The following is a 16,561-nucleotide window of genomic DNA, read 5'->3' on the forward strand; positions in this document are numbered from 1 at the left end:
CATTGACATGCGTATACAGACACTGCACTCGTCATGTAATATACACTGAACAAAAATATGAATGCAACATGCAACAATTTCAAAGATTTTACTGAGTTACAGTTTATATAAGGAAATCAGTCAATTTAAATACATTCATTTGGCCCTAATCTATGGATTTCACATGACTGGGAATACAGATATGCATCTGTTGGTCACTGATAACAAAATAAAAAAGGTAGGGGCGTGGATCAGAAAACCAGTCAGTATCTGGTGACCACCATTTGCCTCATGCAGCGCGACACATCTCCTTCACATAGAGTTGATCAAGCTGTTGATTGTGGCTTGTGGAATGTTGTCCCACACCTCTTCAATGGCTGTGCGAAGTTGCTGGATATTGGCGGGAACTGGAACACGCTGTCATACACGTCGATCCAGAGTCAATGGGTAACATGTTTGGTGAGTATGCAGGCCGTGGAAGAACTGGGACATTTTCAGCTTCCAGGAATTGTGTACAGATCCTTGCGACACGGGGCCGTGCATTATCATGCTGAAACATGAGGTGATGGCTTCGGATGAATGGCACGACAATGGGCCTCAGGATCTCGTCACGGTATCTCTGTGCATTCAAATTGCCATCGATAAAATGAAATTGTGTTTGTTGTCCATAGCTTATGCCTGCCCATACCATAATCCCACCACCACCATGGGGCACTCTGTTCACAGCGTTGACATCAGCAAAACGCTCACCCACACGACGCCATACACGCTGTCTGCCATCTGCCTGGTACAGTTGAAACCAGGATTCACCCGTGAAGAGCACATTTCTCCAGCATGCCAGTGGCCATCGAAGGTGAACATTTGTCCACTGAAGTCGGTTACGACGCCGAACTGCAGTCAGGTCAAGACCCTGGTGAGGATGACGAGCACACAGATGAGCATCCCTCAGACGGTTTCTGACAGTTTGTGTAGAAATTCTTCGGTTGTGCAAACCCCAGTTTCATCAGCTGTCCGGGTGGCTGGTCTCAGATGATCTCGCAGGTGAAGAAGCCGGATGTGGAGGTCCTGGGCTGGCCTGGTTACACGTGGTCTGCGGTTGTGAGGCCTGTTGGACGTACTGACATATTCTCGATAAAAACAACATTGGAGGCGGCTTATGGTAGAGAAATGTAATTTAAATTCTCTGGCAACAACTCTGGTGGACATTCATGCAGTCAGCATGCCAATTGCAGGCTCCCTCAAAACTTGAGACATCTGTGACAAAACTGCACATTTTAGAGTGACCTTTTATTGTCTCCCAACACAAGGTGCACCTATGTAATGATCATGCTGTTTAATCAGCTTCTTGATATGCCACACCTGTCAGGTGGATGGATTATCTTGGCAAAATATAAATGCTCACTAACTGGGATGTGAACACATTTGTGCACAACATTTGAGAGAAATAAGCTTTTTGTGTGTATTGAACATTTCTGGGATCTTTTATTTCAGCTCATGAAACATGGGACCAACAGTCTACATATTTTTGGTTCAGTGTATAGGACTATGCTAAATTTCAGAGCTTTTTGTGTTGTGGCAGAATAAAGAGAAGTGATGATTATACTAAAAGTTTTCTACTGCCTTGCTGCTCTTTGACTTTATGATCTAGCACACTCATAGGGAGGCCTTGCTCCATCTCCGCATTGAATCAATACACTACAATAGAATGCATGGTATTCACCGTAACATTAACATATATACTGTACATTTCTGCTGTGCTACAGTGTTAGTATGGCGTTAGATTGCCTCGGCACACATACATAGGCAAGGCGACACATTTGCAATTCAACTGAGTGCATTTCCCAAAGTAATCTTTCCCTCTCGCAGAGGACAGCGTGATTATTCTCCCCACCTCATTCCAGAGATTATTCCTTTATGACGGCGAGTGGAGATGTGCGAAGCAGGGAGGGGTTAGGGACGAAGCCTGAATAACTTGCATAGGAACGAGAACTCAATTATATTGTTTGCCGTTGACTGGCAGTACATCAGATAGCCCCTGAAGCAGTGCTACAGGTAAGCTGTATCTTTTTGAAAATGGTCCCGCTATCTCGGCATAGCTATCGCAATAAACAAGCACGCCTGTCCCTGTCCCCCAAACTCAGACATGCCACTGAAGGCTGTGGGATGCTTCAGAGCGGCCTCAGCTTCTACCTCTACCTCTACCTCCCCCTCTACCTCTACCTCCCCCTCTACCTCTACCTCCCCCTCTACCTCTACTTCTACCTCTACCTCCCCCTCCCCCCCTCCCCCCCCCTCCCCCTCTACCTCTACCTCTACCTTCCCCGCTACCTCTACCTCTACCTCCACCTCCCCCCCCCTACCTCCCCCTCTACCTCTACCTCTACCTCTACCTTCCCCTCTACCTCTACCTCCCCCTCCCCCTCCCCCTCCCCCTCTACCTCTACCTCTACCTTCCCCGCTACCTCTACCTCTACCTCTACCTCCACCTCCCCCTCTACCTCCCCCTCTACCTCTACCTCTACCTCTACCTCCCCCTCTACCTCTACCTCCCCCTCTACCTCCCCCTCTACCTCTACCTCTCCCCTCTACCTCCCCCTCTGCCTCTACCTCTCCCTCTACCTTCCCCTCTACCTCTACCTCTACCTCTACCTCCCCCTCTACCTCTACCTCCCTACCTCTACCTCCCCCCTCTACCTCTACCCCCTACCTCTACCTCCCCCTCTACCTCTACCTCCCCCTCTACCTCACCTCCCACCTCTACCTCCCCTCTACCTCTCCTCCCCCTCTACCTCTACCTCTACCTCTACCTCTACCTCTACCTTCCCCTCTACCTCTACGTCCCCCTCTACCTCTACCTCTACCTCTACCTCTACCTCTACCTCCCCCTCTACCTCTACCTCTACCTTCCCCTCTACCTCTACCTCTACCTCTACCTCCCCCTCTACCTCTACCTCCCCCTCCCCCCTCTACCTCTACCTCTACCTCCCCCCCCCTCTACCTCTACCTCTACCTCTACCTCTACCTTCCCCTCTACCTCCCCCTCTCCCTCTACCTCCCCCTCTACCTCTACCTCTACCTCTACCTCCCCCTCTACCTCTACCTCTACCTCACCCTCTACCTCTACCTCCCCCTCTACCTCTACCTTCCCCTCTGCCTCTACCTCCCCCTCTACCTCTACCTCCACCTCTACCTCTACCTCTACCTCTACCTCTACCTCTACCTCCCCCTCTACCTCTACCTCACCCTCTACCTCTACCTCCCCCTCTACCTCCCCCTCTACCTCTACCTCTACCTCTACCTCTACCTCCCCCTCTACCTCTACCCTCTACCTCTACCTCCCCTCTACCTCTACCTCCCCTCACCTCTACCTCCCACCTCCCCCCTCTACCTCTACCTCTACCTCCCCCTCTACCTCTACCTCTACCTCCCCTCTACCTCTACCTCTACCTCTACCTCTACCTCTACCTCTACCTCTACCTCCCCCCCCCCTCTACCTCTACCTCTACCTCCCCCTCTACCTCTACCTCTACCTCCCCCTCTACCTCCCCCTCTCCCTCTACCTCCCCCTCTACCTCTACCTCTACCTCTACCTCCCCCTCTACCTCTACCTCTACCTCACCCTCTACCTCTACCTCCCCCTCTACCTCTACCTCTACCTTCCCCTCTGCCTCTACCTCCCCCTCTACCTCTACCTCTACCTCCACCTCTACCTCTACCTCTACCCCCCCTACCTCTACCTCCCCCTCTACCTCTACCCCCCCTCTACCTCTACCCCTTCCCCTCTACCTCTACCTCCCCCTCTACCTCCCCTCCCCCCTTCCCCTCTTTTAATAAGCAAACAGCAACATGTATCGGGTTAATTTTTCGTTTATTTTCGCTTCTCGGCAGTAGATCAAAATCTCAGCGACGGCGCCAGTGGAGTTTTCAAGCGGCTCCGCTCTTTGCTATGAATACCAGTGTAAATGTTTGTAATGTCAGTAAGGTGCAAGGGTATCACTATGCGCTGTGACACTGATGTTGACACCCTAACTTAACTGATGAAGCCTTCATGTGTGTTTATTAATAGTTCTATCCATGGGAAAGACTTCCTGTAGTTCGCAGCAATAGTATAGCCCTTGAACACTCAGGCTGCCTCTAAAATGGCACAGTATTCCCATAGGGCTCTTGTCAAAAGTAGCGCACTATATACAGAATAGGGTGCCAAAAGTAGTGCAGTATTTAGAGATTATAGGGTGCCATTTCAGACACAGCCTCAATAAACCCTTTAAGGTCAGGGGTAATCTGTGATTGCTACATCTGTTTTTGTACTTTTAAATGTATGATATATACCCATTGATTCTTGAAGGCTATAGCTTATAAATGCTCATGAGCTTAGTTAAATTATCTTACCCCATTTTATGGTTGCAATATGGTTAAAACTGTCATTTTTATCTCATGGATGGTTAGTCCTTGCATTCATAGCTCTGTCTATGAATTTAAGAGTGGTTAGATTTCTCCAGCATAATCCTTCAGCTATTTACCAATTCAGTGTTTGGGTGAGGCTTTGTTATTGTTTGAACTGCAGATTGCCCCTTTAAGGTCTGAGAATGGCCCTCTGAAATGCTAATCGCTAATGCTTATTCTGTATGCTGTCTGTCTGCAGGTGAATATGATGACAGATCTGGAGGGTAGCGACATGCTCGCGGAGAAGGCAGACAGGAGAGAGTTCATCGACTTGTTGACCAAGATGTTGACAATCGACGCGGACAAAAGGATCACCCCCATCGAAACCCTCAATCACCCCTTCATAACCATGACCCACCTCCTCCCCCACAGCACACAGTACGTCTATTCTAGAGACTCCACCCCATATCTCATGGAGATAGTTAGATAGGTAAAAGATAACTGGGCAAAATCAAAATGAGGCAGTCTCATACTCACCTCTCTCCCTCCCTCCCTCTCTCTCACTCCAGTGTCAAGTCCTGCTTCCAGAACATGGACATCTGTAAGCGTCGTGTGGGCATGTACGACACGGTCAACCAGAGCAAGACCCCCTTCATCACCCACGTGGCCCCCAGCACCTCCACCAACCTCACCATGACCTTCAACAACCAGCTCAACACTGTGCACAGCCAGGTACCTACTGTACACAGTGTGGATGATTTTACTTAACATACTCATCACCATTCATACACAGGACGTACAATCAGCTACTGTTGGGGGTGACCAGCACTAACCATAACCAGGACATGTAACAAGCTAATACAGTACTAGAGTCAGATCAGTACGTAGCGTATGCACCACTACCAGTGTGTAATACATCCTGCAAAAAATAATGTGTAATTAGGAAGTCCCCGGGATGCCACGAAATGGTCGCTTAAAGTCATCAGTACATTGTGTCACGTCCCCTGGAGGTTTTGTCTACTTCCCAGTTGGTCCCGGGGATGTCCCAGAGGACATTCTTTGGGACGTTCTGTTATGGTCCCCTGGAAGTTTTGTCTAGTTTCCGGTTTGTCCCGAGGTGGTTTTTTGGACATTCTTTGGGACATTCTGTCATGGTCCCCTGGAGGTTTTGTCTAGTCCCCAGTCTGTCTCTTTTTTTCTGTGTGCTTTTCTCCTGTAAACTGCAAGATTAACTTCAAGCAAACCATTAGGAAATGTAGCTGGCGACATTCTTTCTATGATAAACATTAGAAATATGATGGCCATGCATTATTTTTGCAAAAAAGACGTGGTAAGCTAATTTACTTATGTGTGGCTGCTAGCCAAATAGCGTTACACTTTTCTGATGAAAATTAAGCTATTTTTGCCGAATGTGTTGCACTAATGTATTTTGAGTGAAGGAAAAATATAGTTTCACGCCACTGATCACTACTGAAGAAAAAAAAAACACTATTGACTTTCAATATAAAACGCAGGTGGAATGGTTTATAATGCAGATTTTAGTAAAATAAAAGTCCTGAGAATGTCCTAAAAAGGTCCTGACATGGTCCTCAGTGACGTCATGGGAACTTACAGGGAACTAGACAAAAGGTTCCCCAAATAATGTTCCCTTGGGACCATCACGCTACGTCCTAAGGACTAGTAAAATGGACGTCCTGAGAACGTCCTTATAAGGTCCTGACATGGTCCTCAGTGACGCCAGAGGGGTAACGTTGCGCCGAAACCCTTAATGTACCTAATGGGAACGTCACCTAATGTCCTCAGGACGTCCCCTGTTTTCTGGGCAACCACTAGATTACTTGGTTAGTGTGTTTTTTCAGGCTAACACTTTACACAGCACAGTACGCACAATCAGCCCACATCACTTTATTTGAAAGCAATGCATTGACCACTTGCAAGAAAACACTCCCTATAGTAGAATGCTAAAGGAGCCTATTAAGGCCAAGACAGCCAAGCTAGGTGTCTGTCTGTGCCTAAGGCCCATTGGGGACTGTCACAAACTGCTGAAGAGATACATGACAAACTTACACTTCCTGCTTGGCTTGCAGTTTAGTGCTTTTCAGGCCTTAAAAATCCCACCAGCCGGCTTCCTCCTCTTCCTCCTCTCCTCCTCCTGTTTCTCTCAATTTTTCCTTTGGTTCTTCAGCACTTCAGGCTTTGTGGGCTGTATGTGACTCTAAACTGCTGACTTTTGCTTCTGCTGGAATCATGAAATGGCTGCATACTTAAGTTTTTCCGATTGTGCTGAATTAGATTTGCAGCTCTCATTTTTCTGGTAAACAGTGTTCTTTATCACCAAAAATATTGACAGGCACATAACCCACTCTGTGCAGAACGAGGTCAAACCTAGACTGCGCTGTAATAAATAGCTTAACGTACATTTTTCTACTTCGTCATCAGAGCGACTTGGTTCAGTGTGATATGAGCAGCGCTAAGTAAGTGATTTATTTAGCCGGGGAACATTGAAATGTCTTCGAGTTTTTTATTTGCAGGCTCTCTCATTGTTGTGTATGATGAATTCCACACTTGCATATTGATTAACTTCTCTCCCCCGGTGTTCATCGAGCTCGCTAAGAAGTGCAAAATGAAAAATTAACGTGCTGTCTCTGAATTCTCAACCACTCAGGCTTAATGAAAAGAGCTAATTAATCCGGGTGTTGTCGAACAAATAGTATTTCAGTTAAGATCTGAGCACACTGCATGTCTTTAAAAGCATTTGTTCCTATCAAAGCTATCTTTAAGCCTTACTTAGGCCTCATTGATGGTCTCCCCATGTCCAAGGTCATATTGATTAGGCACCAAACGGAAGAAAACAGACTAAAACAGGGAGGGACTACCTGAACTTGTCCATTAAGAACCCTCGTTTTCCGTTGCAAACTGTTTTGATACGGTATGCCCTAATGAATACGACCCAGGTTTACAACAGTTTACGCAATTAGCAAGTGCCTGACATCTTCGAAATATGGCTGCTCAAGGATAGAGATGTGGAGTCAAGGTAGTGAAGCCGAGAGACTAAATGTCAGTTTGCCCTGCAACTACTCTGCTCATTATTAGACTTTGTTAAGCAACATTACAATTTTAAGAGCATTGCATAAGCCTTGATTCTTTCACTTAGGAATCCAGTTGGCTCTTTCAATGTTGACCCTTCACAGAGATAATTGCGTGTCTTGAGTACTGGGTCCAGGATGATTTGGGTGCGTTGAGACATATTGTTGTGTAGCCAGGGCGAGGACAAAGACACTGAAGGGAGAAAGGATCTGTCATTTGGTCTCGTCTCTATATCACAGTCTCCTTTAACCTGGGTTTTATTCATTAGGCTCACTGTAGCAAAATGTAGCAAAACGTTTTGCAACGGAAAACAAAAACAAGTGTTTCTTATTGGACAAGCTCAGGTAGTCCCTCTTTGTTTCAGTCCAGTTTCATCTGTTTGGTGCCTTATGAATATATCCCAGATCAGAGTGTTTCTGTGTGGTTCCTACAGTGCTTCATTAAAGCCTCTGAGTGTGTATGTACATGTATGTGGATATTTAGTTGTGTACACAATACATTGAGAGAATCTCTATTGACATGCATACTTGTGGCAGCTCTAACAGTATATGTGTATGTATATGTGCAGGATGGACAAATAAGCCTCTGTGGCTCAATGTACTGTTTATGTACAGTAATTACAGCACTATCAAATAATAGGTTGGTGATGGAAGTGATTTGTAACATTGAGTGTTGACTCTTTGGCGAAGGTATTGATCACCAGCATTCTCTCTCTTTCCATCACCTACTCTATTTCTCTCTTTCTCTCAGTTCTCTCACTCTATTCACTGAAATGCAGCATGTACAGTACGTTAAAGCTGTAGACATATTCTGAGAAATATCATACTAATATTTATAGTATTCTGAGAGATATTACAAAGCCCTAATTTTGTCCTTTGATGATAGTATCCCCCCCGCCCCCACCAACCTTCATAACCTTTTGACCTTACCACCACCACCCAACATTTCCTCAAGGCTTTTTGTTTCGATCGCATTGTTCCTTTAGGCCACCAACCTGGCTCCCTCCACCACCAGTGCCACCCTTTCCCTTGCCAACCCCGAAGTCTCCATACTAAACTACCAATCTGCACTCTACCAGCCCTCCGCGGCCTCTATGGCTGCCGTGGCCCAAAGGAGCATGCCTCTGCAGCCCGGGGCCCCTCAGCTCTGTGCTGCCCGGCCTGACCCCTTCCAGCAGGCCCTCATCGTCTGTCCACCAGGCTTCCAAGGTAAGAGATTAAACCAACACAGTGTATGCTGGTTAAAAAGGCCACAGTTCTAGAATCAGCTTACTCTATCCCTGATCTTAACCTTAACCATTGGGGGGTGAACAAATATCTGATCCTGTATCAGTGGTTAGGTGTCTGTAATGAGTGATTGTTTGCTGCCATCTTGGAACAGGTTTACTTTGAAAAAACATCAGATAAAAGATTTCAACAGGATTACCTCTATACATAAATGCTAAATGAGTGTATAAAAAATAGCCCCTATAGGCCTTTCTATAGTCAACAGTGCTTGACTTGGGCAGGAGCTCACCGGAGCTGAGTACCGGCACCTCAAATGTTCTACTGCTTGAGCTCCTGTTCGTCTTATAGAATATTAGCTCAAAAGTAAATATAAACAGTACCTGCACCCAAAATGAGTAACGACACCTATTTCAGTCCAAGTCAAGCACTGCCTGTCAAAGGCTCAGTCAGTTTCAGTAGAGTAGATCAGCACTGTCTGGCAACAGGGAGTTTTGTTTTCTCCTGAGGAGAGAAGGGCTTATCAAGCTGTGAGCAGGCACTGCACTACACTGGCTGTGTAGACCTTTTGTTCTGTAACTTCCACTGACCCCCCAAGGCAACGGCAGTCTTCATGTTTAAAAGAGATGCTATGATACATTTATGAGCTAATTAGTCATATAAAAATGCATTTATCTGTGATTTATGTTTTTGCACCACCACTCTGGTCTAACCTCTGTTTGTGAGGTTAAGACTGAAATAAACATTATTTTTGTTTGGTTTCTGTGGAACGGCGGATAAGAATTTCCATTTCCTGTTTGCGCCACTCAACCAAGGGTTATACAGATGTAATTTATGTTGCCATTACTACCTTTTTGTTTTCAAGGTGAATCAGTAATTGAGTACAGTATCACTATAAACTAAAAAACTGTTTTAAAATGAGTATTTCTTAATTAACAATTTTGCCATCATTGTTTCTCCCAAGGTGCAGGCCTTTTTGTGTGACACGTAGAGTATTGTTGTTGTTGTTGTTGTTGACCTCATCTATGTTGTTGTGTGTGTCCTCAGGGCTGCAGGCCTCCCCGTCCAAACACACAGGCTACTCTGTGCGGATGGAGAACGCCGTTCCCATAGTGACGCAGGCCCCCGGCGCTCAGCCGCTGCAGATCCAGCCAGGCCTGTTGACACAGGTAGGGAGTAGTGACTCAGCCCGTCATCGTGGAGATCAGGGGGCCCACATATAGTCCCTTAATCCCAGCTAACAAGGAACGTAACTGAGACATTTGTAACATTCCCCTTACGTCTTCCAGAGGTACTGAATGTCATAGCCCATTTGGTACATTATAGGCACATTCATAACATTTCTAATAAGTATTATAGAGGTTATAAATATCAGGTCGCTATACAGACATCATGGGAACATTAAAAACGTTACTTGGTAGTCCATGAAAGGTTCTGAATATCATGTTATTTTGGAGATATCCTAGGAACATTTCATAACGTTACATTTAGAGCTATGGTTTGTCTTCATATGACGTTACAATCGGAATGGTCCTCTGTAGCTCAGCTGATAGAGCACAGCGCTTGTAATGCCAGGGTAGTGGGTTCGATCCCCGGGACCACCCATACACAAAAATGTATGCACGCATGACTGTAAGTCGCTTTGGATAAAAGCGTCTGCTAAATGGTATATTATTATTAAATACATTTTTGAACATCGTCTGTAAGTTTCACTATAACGTTATTATGACTTATGTGGGGACTAAAATAACTTTGTGGTCACGTCCTGGAACTTAATTTTGTTAGCTGGGATTGCATCTCTGAACTCATAATGATAGCTCATCTTTGTTTCCCTGGTGCACAATACACCGAACCTATTCTATTTATTGGGAGACATGAATGTCTCCCTAAACACACATATGTCTATGGCTAAAAGGGTCTTTTGTATGCTTTTGTTGATGAAAGCTACTTTGGAAATGTTAGGTCGTACCTCTGTATCCTTTACCTATATCAGTGTAACAGGCTAGCCTTTGATCGAGGCAGGGAGTCAGTCTATGTGTTCTTGTGACCATTCTGCACCTGCTGGTAGCTGCTTTGCCTGAGTGAGTTAAATCCCACCCTCCCTTTCTCCTGGAGGCAGAGGCTGCCATGGTTTGATGAACAAGACAGAGAATTAGTTTGTTCGCATTCAGAGTTCTTACTAAAAGCCTTAGCAATGGAGCTGTAGTAGGCTTACCAGCTAATGTACAGTCGTTTGAAAGAACATACATAGCAATGCATTATTCCTACAGTAGACTATAAATTAGTAAAGTAGAGTAGTAGACCACCTCCCCCTCTGGTTTCTGGAAATTTCCATAAGCGCTTTAAAGTCCTAGGGGTAAGAAGGCTTCCCTTATCTCTTGTTAATCAAGCGGTAGCCAGCTAGCGAGGCTCTCTGTGCTGTGTGGAAGACTAATCTGTCAGATACCAAATGATGATTAGCTTTAGGGCTGCTTCCAAGTCAGGCGCTCTGAAATTATAGGCCTCAGAAGAGAGGGACAGATTAAGAAACGCTTGAGGGTTTTGAGGGGTTTGCTCAACTCCAAAAGGCTGCTAAGGTCACCCTATACCCTATAGCATTAACTTAATTTATAGCATGAATTCTGAAAGACTGCCTCAAAAGAAGCTTTCATAAAATATTTCACAGTATATTAAATTCTACAGTACAAAGCATGTGGTTTATACAGACCAGTAGCACATCCAATACGTGGAAGTACTGGATCTAAATCCCTCATTCTCTTTGCTCTGGGAGGTCTCTAGTGGGCGTGGGTGAGTTTAGCCTTCAGGCCTTTCTGCAGCCGCAGCCCACCCTCGGCCCAGGTTGGGATCACTCTCCCTGGGTGTCTGTAGAGCAGAGCTCAGGCTGGGTGGTGGAGCTGTAGAGGAGGGCCCCAGGCAGCCAGCCCAGGCAGCCAGGCAGGACCTTTATCTGGATCAGGAATGCAGAAAATTTGGAAACAATTGGGGAGTGAGAGCCAGGGCTTTCAGAGCCCTGAGGTGACAAAGGTTTTTTTCCTCGGGGAGAAGACGTTGGTGGTGGGAGGTGGGGAACTAGCTAGTACCGCTGCTGCTGGGGTGATGTGCCTGAGAGGAAAATAAAAAGGCCTCTTAACCGGGTTAGGGGTAGACAGGCCGATTACACAACACAGACGCCCGGCGAGAGAGGAATGCAGAGTGCCAGGAATGGAGGGAGCAGGATGGATGAAGAGATAGAGGGAGGAGAGAAGGCGATGGAAGTATTAGTGGCTCTTAATGGGTTCTGGCATGTTGATAAAAAGACTTGAGACGTGAATATAACAATGGGAGATGTAAAGGGAGTCTGTAAGTGGCTTAGGTTGTCTTCTATTGGCCAGTTTTCATGCTTTTCCATTGGCTGTGCCTGTGTCCTTTATCCATCCACAGCCCGGTCATGTTTTGTTGACCGAAAGATGCCTCCCTCCCCCTTCACCCACTGACTGTTTTTGTTTGAAGTTAATCATCTCTCACAACGTACCTCAGACAAAACAATTCCACTCCCACAAACTAGCGGTCATACACTGTTAAACCCTACAATCATTTTTTTACAGTAGAGTATAGCAGTTACATTGTGCCAAGAAATGCAGACAAAACCAGAAGAAAACATCTTGAGATGTATGCTTTGCACTCTGTATGAGCCCAGCCCAGATATAAGCCTAAGCATTGAGTGCTTTGTCCTCAGTGTGTGCTGTGCTGTGTGCTGCAACACATACTGATGCTGCCGAGGTAAATAGAATGTGCAAATGCTATTAAAGGAACAATTCATTAGAACTCCACATTAAAGTGCTAATCAATAGAGCTGCATTAAACTATTAGGGCTGCAGACACACACACACACACTCACACACACACATACACATACACAGCTCCATCTCTGGAAACTCTCTGCATGTTGCACCAGTAATACAAAGCAGCTCCTTTCACAGCAACAATGTGAATATAATTAAAACCGGAACTGATTTGGATAATGCCAAACACTTCAGCACACACACAGGGACCAGGAAGGGAGAGGCAACACATATTTATCAAACATCCAAAGTCTTATCTATGCTCTGTTGATGTGTGCTGTCTGCAAGGCCAGAGAATTCAACTGGCTTTGTTTAACTAGCCAAACACTGGGCAGTTGTTCTGCTTGTATCTGCACCCCATTGGCTGTTTTGTGTTTTTACAGGGATTCCTTATCTTTTGTTACACTTTAGCGCATTCAATTATTTTCTCTTGTTTTCCCTGTTGCTTTAATCTCTGGAATTAAAACAATGGGAGATAAAACAAAACATATTTTTAGGATGTGTTCTTCCTACCTAAGACTGATTATAAACTGGGTGGTTCGAGCCCTGAATGCTGATTGGCTGACAGCCATGGTATATCAGACCGTATACCATGGGTTACTGCTCTAATTACGTTGGTAACCAGTTTATAATAGCAATAAGGCACCTCTGGGGTTTGTGATATATGGCCAATATACCACGGCTAAGGGTGTTGCATCGTGCGTAAGAACAGCCCTTAGCAGTGGTATATTGGCCATATACCACACCTCTGGCCTTATTGCTTAATTATACCTCACATGATTGAAGCGCAGGGTTGTTTAGAGATATGATAGAATATGATAGAATATAGATAGTGTTCTATTTAATTCTGTGGCTGTCCAGAATTCTTCTTCTCCTCCTCCTAACTCTCCCCTCTTTCCCCCTGTCTCCCCCCCAGCAGGCCTGGCCCAGTGGCACCCAGCAGATACTCCTACCCCCGGCCTGGCAGCAGCTTACCCACACCTCGGTCCAGCACGCCACCGTCATCCCAGACTCCATGATGGCCTCACAGCCCCTGGCTAACTGGAGGTAAGGAACATGCCTCCTCCTTATGTAGCACAATGTAAATTGTATAATTTTTGGAAATCCAGTGGGCATCTGAAAAAATGCAAGACACTACCATAACAAATAAATAAATCAAAACCTATAGGACCAGAATAGACATTAAAGATTAGACTTGGTCTCACATACCAGTTGTGTACAGTATAAGCCTGGCATATCTATAAGTGAAGCCAAATGACAAAGGTACAGCAGTTTCATTGTAGCCTGCAATCCTATTTTATATCCTCAATTTCACCACGATGAGACAGAGTGTATCACTTTGGATTCCAGGCTAGTTTCATTGACCAACTGTGTATAAAAGCCTGGTCAACAGCGGAAGTTTGGATGTATACAAAGTGCAGAGAGGATCAGCACAGCAGTGTCCTGATTGACAGAGGAGCAGGGCCTTGTGACAGGCTCTCAAAGGGCTGCTATGAATCACAGTCTATAAGTGAACAACGAGGCTTTTATAAGGGCACATTTACCTCAGGGAGATGAGATGTATGCACATAAAAGGACATCATCCCACGCATGGCGTGTCACATGGATCACATGTTAGATGGATGGTGCCTGCAGGAAGATAAGCAGGATGCAGGTATATGAGTGTGTTTGCGTGCGTGTGGAATTTAGCAGTGCCCGTCTAAGGACAGAGTGGTGGCCAGACACGTCTCTCAATTTCTCTCTATCCCTCCCCCTCTCACAATTAAATTAAATTCAATTTAAGGGCTTTATTGGCATGGGAAACGTATGTTAACATTGCCTCTCTCTCCGCCCACAGCTCCATTGTCCTCACAAAGATGATTGTGAAAGTGTCACACTTCTCTGCAGAGCTATCCCTCTACAGCTTCTGCTGTCAGCTCCCCATGCCCTCCCCTCTCTTCCTCTCTCTTTATCCCTCTCTCTCTTTTCTCCCCTCTGTCTCATGCGGTGACTGCTGCCACCCACAGGCTCCTCTGAGAAATACACATGCTTTGTCTAAACTCTAGTCCCTTATATGAAGCAGTGTGTGTGTATGTGCAGTTATAGAGATTAAAGTGGGGCAAGTTCACAATGACGGTGTTTCTCCAGATATAATATTCATATTTAAACTTAAACACATACACATAGAATACAGGTTTAGAGTAGTGATGGGACATTCTGTTGTGTTCCAGGAATTCTCACCAGCACAGCGGCCATTACAATCCCATCATGCAACAGCCGGCACTGCTGACTGGCCACGTCACCCTACCATCCAACCAGAACCAGCCTCTCAATGTGGGCGTGGCCCATGTGATGAGGCAACCGTTGACCAATAACAACAACTCTTCTTCCAAAAAGAACAAGCAGCATCAGATGACTGCCAGGTAAGCACAACTAGGATCTCCTACACAACTAGGACCTCCTACACAGCTAGGATCTCCTACACAACTCGTTTTCTCAACTAGGATCTCTTAAGGTCTGAACACAAAACAGTCAGTGACCGGCCATCACCTGCAGTTGACCGGTGCTTCTGACTTTCAACCTTCAACCAATCAGAACACAAGGTTGCTTTCCCCATGCGAAGACGAAAGAAATGCAAATAATCTGTTGGCTGTTGCCTGGCCAGTGTCTTAAGTATTGTTATTATGTACATACACAGGACCTTTTAATTATGTAAGAAGTATATAGTAGATGCCATCTGCTATTAGGCTGTAGTTGTTGCCAGAGCAACCTAACCTAATAATGGCTCATCCCTCTCTCATCTCTCTCCCGCCAGGAATGTGTCTGCCTACGAGGTGTCCTCCTCCCAGGCTGTACTATCCCCACAGCGCTCCAAGCGGGTGAAGGAGAACACCCCTCCACGCTGTGCTGTGCTCCAGAACAACGGCCCCTCCTCCGGCTCCGGCTGTGGACCCCCCCAGGGCTGCGGAGGGTGGGGAGCGGGCGAAGCAGAGCAGGCCTCCAGCACCACCCAGGACCACCACCAGCACCACAACAGGCCGCGTCAGACCATCATCATCCCTGATACACCCAGCCCCGCCGTCAGTATAATCACCATCAGCAGTGACACGGACGAGGAGGATGATCACAAGCAGAGCAACACCAACCATACCAGGTACAGGTCAGACATTTTGGGTCAGACATGACACACAAGCAGAGCAACACCAACCATACCAGGTACAGGTCAGACATTTTGGGTCAGACATGACACACAAGCAGAGCTCTGGGAGCTAGGGTTTAGTACACAACAGGAGGCCATTTTTAGTGCATGTTTAGTGTCATTATTGACAGAGTTGGGTTTGATTTCATTTCAGTTCCAGCCAATTCCACCCGGCACAGCCAGAAGTGGACTGGCCACACCTCAGAACCTGGTTCCTCTCTAGGTTTCTTCCTAGGTTCCTGCCTTTCTAGGGAGTTTTTCCTAGCCACCGTGCTTCTACATCTGCATTGCTGCTCTTTGGGGTTTTGGGATGGGTATCTGTATAAGCACTTTGTGACAACTGCTGATGTAAAAAGGGCTTTATAAATGCATTTGATTGATTGATTGAATTCAGTAATAAGATTGGACATGATTGGCATAAGGGAATTTATCATTGAATTGATCTGAATTCCCAAGTTATTATGGAATCAACACAAACATTGGTCAGTAGGTTAGCAGGCTGATGAGTACTATATGTAGCATTAAATAGAGTGCATCCTCCTCCTTACAGCTTGTCCAAGCATAGGAAGAACGTCATCAGCTGTGTCACGGTACACGACTCCCCCGACTCGGACTTGTCCAGTAACAACAGTCCCTACGCTGTAGAGTCCAGGCTGCCCAACAACAACGGCTACCATGACTCCAAGACCACCCTACTGGACAACTACAGCAACGGCAACAACCCTCGCACCATCATCATCCCCCCTCTGAAGAGCCAGTCCAGCGAGGTGCTGAGTGAGTGTGAGCGCCTGATGCCAGGTATCTACACAGATATCTACACAGGTACCTACAGAGATCCACACACCCACGTAGACAAGGAGGGATGGTTGATACTCATCTAGAGTATAGGA

General features: G+C 46.1%; 1 protein-coding gene across 12 annotated transcripts in view; it reads left to right on the plus strand.

The window, feature by feature from the left end:
- LOC121576973 (homeodomain-interacting protein kinase 2) overlaps positions 1-16,561 on the plus strand; it is a 104,525-nt gene that overhangs the window by 80,895 nt on the left and 7,069 nt on the right. For 4 of the 12 annotated variants that reach the window (XM_041890610.2, XM_041890613.2, XM_041890612.2 and 1 more), the window contains exons 6-13: positions 4,622-4,800; positions 4,932-5,094; positions 8,435-8,657; positions 9,720-9,841; positions 13,410-13,540; positions 14,704-14,895; positions 15,288-15,626; positions 16,222-16,493. In XM_041890610.2, coding sequence (XP_041746544.1) covers positions 4,622-4,800; positions 4,932-5,094; positions 8,435-8,657; positions 9,720-9,841; positions 13,410-13,540; positions 14,704-14,895; positions 15,288-15,626; positions 16,222-16,493 — 1,621 coding nt within the window. The remainder of the gene's footprint in view (positions 1-4,621; positions 4,801-4,931; positions 5,095-8,434; positions 8,658-9,719; positions 9,842-13,409; positions 13,541-14,703; positions 14,896-15,287; positions 15,627-16,221; positions 16,494-16,561) is intronic. The other 8 variants (XM_041890615.2, XM_041890616.2, XM_041890618.2 and 5 more) reach the window with 5 other exon arrangements.

This window comes from Coregonus clupeaformis, chromosome 11, assembly GCF_020615455.1.
Source record: "Coregonus clupeaformis isolate EN_2021a chromosome 11, ASM2061545v1, whole genome shotgun sequence".
In the NCBI taxonomy this organism is placed as follows: domain Eukaryota; kingdom Metazoa; phylum Chordata; class Actinopteri; order Salmoniformes; family Salmonidae; genus Coregonus; species Coregonus clupeaformis.